At 35.7% G+C, this 10,848-nt stretch overlaps 1 protein-coding gene across 1 annotated transcript; it reads right to left on the bottom strand.

Moving 5' to 3' along the window:
• Positions 1 to 329: 329 nt before the first annotated feature.
• LOC109107141 (gastrula zinc finger protein XlCGF57.1-like) lies at positions 330 to 7,396 on the bottom strand. Its single transcript, XM_042722924.1, has 2 exons — positions 7,225 to 7,396; positions 330 to 3,338 (listed from the first exon to the last, which is right to left on the bottom strand). The coding sequence occupies exons 1-2, from the start codon at positions 7,307 to 7,309 to the stop codon at positions 2,041 to 2,043; spliced, it is 1,383 nt and encodes a 460-aa protein (XP_042578858.1). The 5' UTR covers positions 7,310 to 7,396; the 3' UTR covers positions 330 to 2,040.
• Between the last annotated feature and the right edge of the window lie 3,452 nt (positions 7,397 to 10,848).

Below are 10,848 nucleotides of genomic sequence, written 5' to 3'. Positions count from 1 at the left end.
GCTTAGTTGGGGACACTTCATTTACAGCAATATCATTGACTTGATTGCAAATTATTGCAAAGATACTATTTAAACTGAACTGAGCTGCATGATGACATCACTGAATTCAATGATGAACTGCCTTTAACTGTCATTTTGCATTATTGACACACTTTTTTCCTATTTAATGTTGTTCAGTTGCTTTAATGCAATCCTTTTTGTTTAAAGCGCTATATAAATAAAGGTGACTTGACTTGACTAACTGTCACTTGTCGCCACCCACTGGCCTAATTATGCAATGATATAATCTTTATCACTACCATAGACATTGTTTATAAACTATAAACTTTTATCCCAGTACTATTATTATTTGAGTGATTGAGTGACTGTTAAGCTGTTTCATACGTGTCAACTGCTCTCTCTGGATCTGAATGTCCATTGAATAGAGATTGTGATCTTTTAAAGTGCAGCTCTAGACCATGATTTGTAAAACACTGCTTTTCGGCAAACATACATTTCCTAGTTACAATTACTTTTAATATGAGTTCAGTTACATAATCAAATCATAAAAGCTGACAAGAAAAGAGATTGTGCATGTATAAAACTCACCATAAAATTAAGTAAATCCTGAGCTGTAGCATGTCCAAGGAACTGGGAGCCAAAATATCGAGACTAAACGCAGTCACCAGCCCACTAGCGAATATGCAGATCCAGCTGTTTTTGTTGGTACTTCTGTTAGGGCTCTCGTTGCACATAACCACAAAAGAGTCTTTGCTTACGTCTGAAATCAAATGCTGTTTGGTAAATGGTGCTATTCCAAATTTCACCAAGTAACTTGTTTTGTCTTTTCCACATGAAAATGTCGCTGCCAGTTCTGAATCAGGAAACATAACACAAAAGACCTTTTCAATATCGTCATTTTATTTGTAGGACTCATAGCAGCATACTTGTAAGCATTGCCCATAACACTTGTGACTTCAGTGTTGATGTGCTGCCAAATACAACCCTTAAGTCATTTCGGTCAGGTGTTTTTGAAGTGGGAGACTCAAAAGAAGAAACCACTGCAGCGGGAGATTCATCTGTACACAAAGCTGACACACTCTTTGTATTTTTTGCGGTTGTGTCTTGATATTATATTGGAATATTCTCAAATTCTGGGCAACACCTTCGTGTAATTTGTGTTTAGTGCTGGCTAAGTGTGATTTGACTGCTTTTATCCCCATTGTACTCAACTGGAAATTCTTTCGATATGTTGAAAAATAAGCTTGAAAAACATTGCCTGGTATGGACTTCAACCAACCCGCAAACCTTTTATTTTTTTGTCCATTTAGGCTGAAATAAACATTTCCCCATTTCTCCAAGGTATTTTTTGGCCTTCCAGTCCAAATACATATCTAAATTGCGCGCTTTAGAAGAAAGGGTTCATCTGCGCATGTTTGTCAAGTTCTTCTTCGGGTGACTGACAGATAAAGCAGCACATACCGCCACCTACCACATATTGTTCAATGAGCGACCTAAGCCATGTAGCACAGAAATTACGCTTTCGCTTTATTTTAAAATTAAACTAGAGGAGACAATCCCTCACGATTAATGCCATCATCATATGAATTTAAGACTTGCTGCTCTGATTTAAGACTTTTTTTAAGACCCATGGAAACCCTGATATCATGCCTGGGCTTCTTTCATTGCAGGTTACATTGTTATGGCAGTAGGTGGCAGCCAGAGACTGTCTTAATCAGTTAACCACTGAAAGAATACTGTGACAAATATATCACTTTATGGATCTACCGCAAACATGCAGGGAATTGTGCTTCACACTGGTGCACTTATAATTAGGTGAATTATAGTAAACCAAGATAAATGAAATTCAAATTTTACATCTAACATACAGCATTATGGTCAGTTCACACTGCCACAAAAGCCTTTTAAAAATTAAACATTCTTATTTTGTTTTGTTTGGAGAGTGTGTTCACTGTTAGAGCATGGTGGTGTGAATTGGCTTTTAGGTGCTTTGGAAAACAAAACAAAAAAACAGTAAAAATATATATTTTTAATGTTTAATCAATTAACATTCTTCTCAGAATGAGTTTGCAAATGACGTTTCATGCTGCTTTGACTTCTGAAACTCTTCTCACATTGAAAACACTTGTAAGGTCTCTCTCCAGTGTGAATCCTCATGTGAGTCTTGAGGCTTCCTTTAGCCCTGAAACTCTTTCCACACTGTTGACAGGCGAAAGGTTTCTCTCCAGTGTGAGTTCTCAAGTGATCCTTGAGGTGTCCTCCTTTTGTGCAACTCTTTCCACAGAGATGGCACATGAAAGGCTTTTCTCCAATATGTATTTTAACATGATCCTGAAGGTGATTCATGTCTGTGAAACTCCTTTCGCACTGATGACATTTAAAACTCTTCTCTCTTGAATGAATACTGATGTGATAATTAAGGTTTTCTTTATATCTGAAACTCCTTCCACACTGATCACATGTGAATGGATTCTCCCCAGTGTGACTTCTTATGTGAGCCTGTAGGTTTCTTTTAAGGGTGAAACTCTTTCCACATTGAGGGCAGGTGAAAGGTCTCTCTCCAGTGTGAAGTCTAATGTGGCCAATAAGGAGACTTTTCTGTGTAAAACTCTTTCCACACTGAACACATATGAAAGGTCTCTCTCCAGTGTGAATCCTCATGTGAGTCTTAAGGCTTCCTTTACGTGTGAAACTCTTCCCACACAGTTTGCAGGTGTAAGGTTTCTCTCCCAAGTGAATTCTCATGTGGAAGTTAAAGTCTTTTTTCTCTGTAAAACTCTTTCCACATTGAGAGCATATTAATGGTTTCTTCTCAGTGTGAATTTTCATGTGAGTCTTAAAATATCCATTTGAGAAACTCTTCCCACACAGTTTGCAGGTGTAAGGTTTCTCTCCAGTGTGACATTTTATGTGGACATTAAGGGTACTTTTCTGTCTGAAACTCTTTCCACACAGTTTGCAGATGTAAGGTTTTTCTCCAGTGTGAATTCTCATATGGACATTAAGGTACTGTTTCCGTCGAAAACACTTTCCACACTCAGGGCATATTAATGGCTTCTTTTCAATGTGAAATTTCATGTGCATTGTAAAGCTTCCTTTCTGATTGAAAATTTGTCCACACTTTTGGCAGGTGAAAGAGCTCTCTCCAGTATGAACTCTAATGTAGGAGTGAAGGTTTGTACTTTGTGTTTTTTGAGTTTTTTTGGGTGAGGAAGCCTTTTCAGTTTGTGAGGAACTAATCGATTCTTCTTCAGGTTTGAAATCATGCTGTTTTTCATTTTGATCTTTCTCTTGAGTTTCATTCAGTTCTTCATTCTTTTCTTTCAGTGCCATCAAGTCTGAGGTGAAAAGAGACAAATACAAGTTAACATCAGTTTAATGCAGCAGCTAGAACACTTACTAGTCACACTGACAACTGTCTGCATCATCTTAGTCTGGAGGACAGAGAATTAGCAGTTACTGGCCACAGTATACTCTGAAACGAAAGATGTGCCGGTCCTCACTATACACAAAGTACACAAGGTGCGTACAGCCCTGTTTCACGACCCATTGCAGCTGTGCAAGTAATAGAATCTTAGTTTCATTTTATTATTTCGACTTTCAGCAGTTATGATGCTATATGATCCTGAATCAACACAGACACATAACAGACTCAGCACTGTCCAGGATTTACAAAGAGGTAAAGATGAGTGTAAAAACATCACCTCTGCAGAGAGAGAGTTGCCCTGATGTGCGATGCATGGACATCTAGATCTAGATATAGATGTAAATGTTTCTAAATGTAATCTTGAGTTATCAGAATATAGTTAGCACTTGAAAACAACTTTGAGTTGACTAGAGTATGTTATTGTTTACAGCATAATAGAGCATACTATTTTAGTTTTATAAATATTTCTGTCATGACAACTCTCTGGAGATTTTAGCATGATAATGACAATGTTAATGTATTTGGTCTTGGTGGAATAGATCTGCTACACTGCTGCTGCTGAATTGCTGCTGCTGCTGTTGGTTATTGCTGTAGTTGTAGATTATTGCTGCTGCTGCAGGCAAGTACAGGAACTTGCTACTGCCAATGCATATGGTGATACGGAGCCGTGAGTACTTAAGACATACTGCTGCTGCACAAATAACCTAAAATAACCCGTAGCACATCTAAAAGGGTTCATACAGAAACTACAAAATGAAATTCCAGGACTTTCAAGGACTTTAAGCACTACTTTTTTGTTTTCAAGAGCTAAAATCAGAGATCAAAATTTCGTTATTATCTTTCAAATTCTAATAAATAAACTAATAAAACAAAATGCAAAATGTAATAGCTGTGGCAACTTGAAAAGATACTATGGCAAAGTTATCGCTTTCCTTATTCAAAGTGATTTTTTTATGACTATATGATTAACCTGAAGAGTACAAGCTTCATCATACACTTGGAAAAGTTATGAGCTATATCATGTTCATAGACACTAGAGGTGTGACAAAACACTTAGGTCACGAGAGACAAAATACAGATACTTGGTTCACTAGAACAAGACAGCATTTTAATACTATTTTTAAGAAATGTTTAATGTCAAAATATTTGTCTTTTAATCACAAAAAGCAATGTAGTTGTATTTTGAAACATTTAGCTAACCTAGAGCCGTAACTAATGATAATCTTCGTAATCAAGTAATACTGATTATTTTTCATAATTGAGTAATCTGATATTTTTTTAGTAATAAAAATAGACCTAAGTGAAAAACAGTCTTTATATTGACTACATTTATATATGTTAAACTAACAATGAGACAATAATAATTGGTTCAAATAAAGTTTTTTTGAACAACACTTTTTAAAAAAACAATGCAATATGCTTATACATAATATTATGTATTATAACAAATACCTGCAGAGGGTGCCAACGGCCTGGTGATGTTTAATTTTACTGCGTGATTCAATGCAGTGTTCATTTCGTTAACGAAGACGAAAAATATTCGTTAATGAACATTTTTTCTGTGACTAAGAAAGTTAGTGAAAGCGGGATAGGTGGAATCGTGCTGATAGAAGTGTTCTCTCACTCACGCGCACGCTCCACTTCCTCAGTTCTCATATACAGCGCGCGATCAGTTCAGCTCAAATACACACACAGCAGTCCAAATGTTTATCGTGTAGAGTATCTCACGTAAATACAGTAGGTTATGGATTAAGTAAACTTGATCAGGTGGGTGAAAACTGAACGTGTGTCAGTATTTCATGCATGCCTTCCGTCTTAAAGGGACAGCAACTTTTTACTGATATTGCAAGACCGCTTTTTACCTCAAGGAGCAATATCGCGAGATCTCGTGCATTGCTAAAAGCCAGGAGAAATGTCTCTGTATTTATATCAGATGTGCTGCATGGTTAATTAATTAATTAAACAATAATTTTTTTCAAAAACAAAAATTAATACTTATTTCATATATACTGCCTTTTAAACATTCAAGTACTTTTCAAGTACCTTTTCATATGGCAGTTTTCAAGGGTTTTCCAAATTCAAGTACTTTAAGCACCTTGTTCAACCCCCTCTATACAGATTAGGGCTGCAAAATTAAATCGCCAGGGCAATAAACCGCGATTAGACAGAAGCTGTGATTGTAATGTGTATCTTTCAGTGAAGCACAGTTCTGTGATCAGCAGTAAATCTCCATCCAAAGGCCAGAGGGCACTCTCGCGCTAAAAAAAATCAAAATATGCCCCGAAGAAGAAATCCAGGAAATGCCTATCGCTGCAGCTGAATAAACAGAAGATTTAACTGCTTTTATTGATTCAACGTTACTAATAAACACATGACTATGCCAATATACAGTTTATCTGAGTTCATCTTATTATAATTTTAATCATAATAAAGTATATCTATAATGAAACACTAATCGACATAGCCTTTATCACTGCTTAGAACACAATAAAATATTGTGTGCCTTAAATATTCTGTTTAAGAAGCCACATCATCTCACAGAAGGATTTATTTCAAACACTCGACTGACGTCATGAAGTAAGTTTAGAGTAAAAACGTAATTAAATGTGGTATTTTCACGTGCTCTCAGATGGAGCACCATTTACTACAGCCGTTGTTCACTGAGAAGAGAAGCAAACAGCTGTCATTATTACGAATGATTTCGTTGATTTCATAATCCTACAATTATATCATCTGCGATTATGAATGCGATTTAGCATAGCTTGTCAGTAAATGTAGTAAATGCTGCTCCACCTGAAAGCAGGAGATTTACTACTAATCACAGAACCGGCTTTACTGACAAAATGTGCATGACAATCGCGATTAATTGCGTTCAATTAATTGTGCAGCCCTAATACAGATGGAGCTTGGGAAGGGTTGGTGGAGGGTTTCCGAGAAACTCTGAAAGTGCGCTGCAAAATGCTCAAGCGGAAGCAAACCAGGCATTTAAAGGGTTAGTTCACCTAAAAATTAAAATTCTGTCATTAATTACTCACCCTCATGTTGTTCCAAACCCATAAGACCTCTATTCATCTTCAGAACACAAATTAAGATATTTTTGATGCATTCTGAGAGCTCTCTAACCCTCCCATACAGCAAGAGTCCTTACAAGATCAACATCCAGAAACATAAGGAGATTGGTAAAATAATCCATGTGACATCAGGAGTTCAATCGTAATTTTAATGACGCTACGAGAATACTTTTTGTGCGCAAAAGAAACAAAAAAATAAAAATAACGACTTTATTCAAATTCATCTCCTCCCTAGTGTGTTTTTGGAGATTATTCTCTGTGTGCAAACAGCGTATGCTCTTCTGTGTCAGCTGCGTCACACTGGATACACAGAAGAGCATACGCTGTTTGCATTCAGTGAATATTCTCCAAAATGGTGCTAGGGAGGAGACGAATCTGAATAAGGTTTTTTTTTTTTTTTTTTTTTTTCACTAGCAGAATCAGAAGGTGGTCTCCGTACAAATCAACCTGTTACTAAAGTTAAATTCAGAGCTTGTTCCTCACATTTATGTTGTGAGTCTTAATGTGAAAAAGACCCCACATGTGCTGCTACATGAGTTCAGGAGAAACACTCATCCTAGATCAACTTCTGAAGGTTAATTTACAGCTAAGAACATATGTTAGAACATATAAAAATCACAACAGATGTTTCCTTTAGTGCACAATTCATGTCTTTGTGTTCTTTTTTCAGTTTGTGTCACTCAAAAACATTAACGTTTGAGTTCAGCTTTAAAAATGAAAACCAACCTGTTTGTTTTTTAGTATCTTCATGTTTGACTCTGAATGCTTCTTCAATCTTCATGTCTTCACTCTCTTCTTTAATAAATGCCATCTTTATAACAGTGTGTTTTGGAATCTCAGTTGCTTCAGGAGTTGTTTTTCTGTGTTTGGACACTTTGTCCTGTTTAAGATAAAATTAAAAGAAATTAATTTTTTTTTTTTTCCTGTAATACCTTGCATTTCAGTTGATTCCACTAGATGGCGCACTCCAAACATTACACAATCCAACCTTTGCTATACCGTCTGTAAACACAGATAAATATATTCAAGGTTGCCTTTGTCTTTAACAATGAGTGGACCAAAGAAAATAAAAGTGGACAGTGAGTGCCGAGTTTTTAATAAGGAGTGGACAGCTAAATATTTTTCACTGAAATCCGATCAAAGGCCATGTCTTATTTGCCAAGAAACAGTTGCGGTTTTCAAAGAATACAATATCAGCCACCACTTTTCCACCTAGCACGCTAGTAACCAATCAGAGCAAGAAAGGACGGCTACTGCTCAGAGGTTAGCAGCCAATTTACAGGCTCAGCAAAATATTTTTCTTCAACAAGCTACTATTCAGGAGTCAAGCACCAAGGCAAGTTATATGCTGGCCTTCAAATTAGCAAAGGCCAGCAAGCCTTTTTCCGAAGGGGAGTTTTTGAAAGAATGCATGGTAGAGACTGCGAGTCTTTTGTGTCCAGAGAGTAGAAATACATTTGAACAAATTAGTTTATCACGCAGAACAGTGACTCAACTAACTGACGAAGATTTGACCAGCGACTATGGAAACGGACACTAATGCCTTGTTCAAATATCTACACTTGCGGTCTTTGCACTTGTTCACTTGACTACTTACATGACGTATTTCCTGTATTTAGCCCAAGTGTTCAAGTGAGGATGAAGAGCACAAGTATGTGCACAACTTTTCATTACCTGATGGGACACTCTTTAAGTTCTGGTGCTTCTAATTAAGTGATAAAAAGCAGTTGCAAATGATGTACAAAATAAATAATAAAGGCTACTCACCTTTGCACCAATAAAACTTGTAGCACTTTGTTTTACTACCAAATTATATGTAATATCTAATTATTATTAATATTTAACTTACATTGGAAAGGTTTCCGTGACCTCTCGCAATCTTGGCAAAAAGTCTCGCGATTTATTTCCAGAACATGATGCATGATGGGATACACTAAGCCTTGAATACCGCTCTGGAGCGGTATATATTCGAGATATCGCTTTGCCGTTTTTAAGATCTAGACAGTCTTGCGCACTTACATCCTACAAGTGGCCAAGACCGCAAGTGTGTGTATTTGGACAAGGCAACAGATGCGGGAGCGCAGCGTTTGGAACGACATGAGGGTAAGTCATTTATGACATAATTTTCATTTTTGGCTGAACTAACCCTTTAATATAAAATGTTATAAATAAATATAATATAATAAACATTACCTTGTCATAGTTTGATAACTTACACAGATAACTGTTATATATGCCAATAAAATAAATACAATAACCATATAAGAATAATATATTACCTTATTTATTACTTATATTAGCGCTTCATTATTAAAATATCATACAAATATATATATATATATAGAGAGAGAGAGAGATACATACATACATACATAAACACACACACACACACACACATACATATATACATATATAAATATATTATATATATAGGCTATATTACGTAACCTATAATATTGTGCTCTCTCTGTCACGCCCACTGAAGGCTCGTCAGTAGATCACACGTGCGCTGAAGTGAACTAACCCTGGAACATATCTTCAGAGAGCAAGTTACTATGGTTACTAACATACCCTGAAAGTACCCTCTGATGTTGTAATCGAAAGCTGAGGTTATCCGCTCGCTTATCCTCAAACATACCCGGGTATATCACATAACCTGCTTTCTGGAATACCCCCATGTGTCTTCAGCGTGCGCTCGCTCATTCTAGTGAATCAAAACCGTGATTTTTGTGAAGCAATTGATTCAAATGACTCGGTTTCGAAACGCTCCGTTTCTCCATCGCTTGACTTACAAAATATCCTTCATTAATGTCCGACAGATAGATAAAGCATTAAAGAGTTACATTTGGCAATAATTAATTTCACACTTTTATATACAATTCTTTAAACGAGTTGTACTGATTTAATGATTAAAAGCACACACCTTTCTTCAGCAGAATCACTGACGCGGAGCGCGGCGCAGCCTAATGACGTCACATCGCCAGACCAAAATAAAAGTCTTTTTCGCCAAAAGCATCGCATTTACATTTGAAAACATATGTAAATAATGAGGTAAGTGATGAAATAAAGGGATGAACTGCAGAGCAATCAAAAGCCCAAAGCTATTAATACAGATGAGCTTTATATCTAGTATGTGAAGTGTTTTCAATTCATAATAAACTACAGCATTTGTGATATTTTAAATCAAGAACAAACTTTATCTTGATTTTCAAATTACAGGATTGGAAAGATCTTTCAAAATCATAAAGAATTTGTAGATCAAAACTAAATGGTTGCATAGTGATTGAACCATTTAATTTATTACATTTAATTGAATCCTAATGACAAATCATCTTATTACATCTTATTTCTAATTTAAAATCTAATTCAGCTTTATTTGGAGTGGACTTCATCAAAGGTCCGTGACTGTAAAGGATAACATTGATGTAAGTTTAAAACAGTTGATTTTGACTCTCTGAATGGAAATGTAGTTTTAATGGAAATGGTTAAAATAATTTATTTGAAAAGTTAATGAATTGCGATTTACATTTCCCCAGATGATCTTTATTAGAATTAGAAAGCAATATATAATCTGTGCTAAAATGTGTTTATAATATAAATAAGTTTAGTATTAAGCTCACTGATTTCAATTATTTGAAATTGATTTAGAAGCATCATTTTACTCCACATATTAGCCCTTTATGTGGCCAAGTATTGTTTTAATGGCCTCCTTACTGGCGAACATCCACTGAATATCCAACATAGTGTGACAAACAAGATAGGGACCGTCAAAAAAGTTTTACTTTTTTTTCATTGTGTGCAAACAGACAGCTACGTTTTAGCCAACTACAGATGTACCAGCAAATATCACTCACATTATGTCTTCTAATGCTATAGATTTGTCTATAACAACAATAAAAATTGGATTATAATAATTGTGTTTGAAATAATGTTTAGGAAATGAAAAAAGAATGACCGTACATGATTTGTTATTTGGTAACAATCCAGACAAGTGGAAAATCTCCTGGAATCTCCTGAACATAATTAAATCTTTCTTTCTTTCTTTACTATTTCTTTATTTATTTGCTTCAAAATTAACAAGAACTGTGTTGGTGTGTTGGTTTTAATAATGATATATGATATATTTCAGTAGGTTTTGAAAGCATGGGTCGACTGCTCCAAATCAAGTTGGAACATCTTGTTTGGACCCCACAGAACATACTGCAGCGCATGTCTTGCTGTATTATTCACCTCTGTTTCTCTGGTTTTAAGTGTGATAAAGACTTGACAGTGTAACAGCATTCTACAGGTGGTCAATGAAAAGAATGGCTAAACTTTTATGTGTCCCTGTTGTATGACATCTTCATTTAA

This window comes from Cyprinus carpio, chromosome B4, assembly GCF_018340385.1.
Source record: "Cyprinus carpio isolate SPL01 chromosome B4, ASM1834038v1, whole genome shotgun sequence".
Lineage (NCBI taxonomy): Eukaryota > Metazoa > Chordata > Actinopteri > Cypriniformes > Cyprinidae > Cyprinus > Cyprinus carpio.
Note: the sequence above shows the minus strand (reverse complement) of the source record. Positions and strands in the feature narration are given on the sequence as shown.

What these genes read in the sequence shown, in the direction of transcription:
- LOC109107141 (XM_042722924.1), bottom strand. Translation starts at nt 7,309, where the DNA reads ATGGCATTTATTAAAGAAGAGAGTGAAGACATGAAGATTGAAGAAGCA. An exon ending in AGATACTAAAAAACAAACAG is followed by an intron (nt 3,339 to 7,224) that starts GTTGGTTTTCAT and finishes TTTTCACCTCAG; the next exon opens with ACTTGATGGCACTGAAAGAA.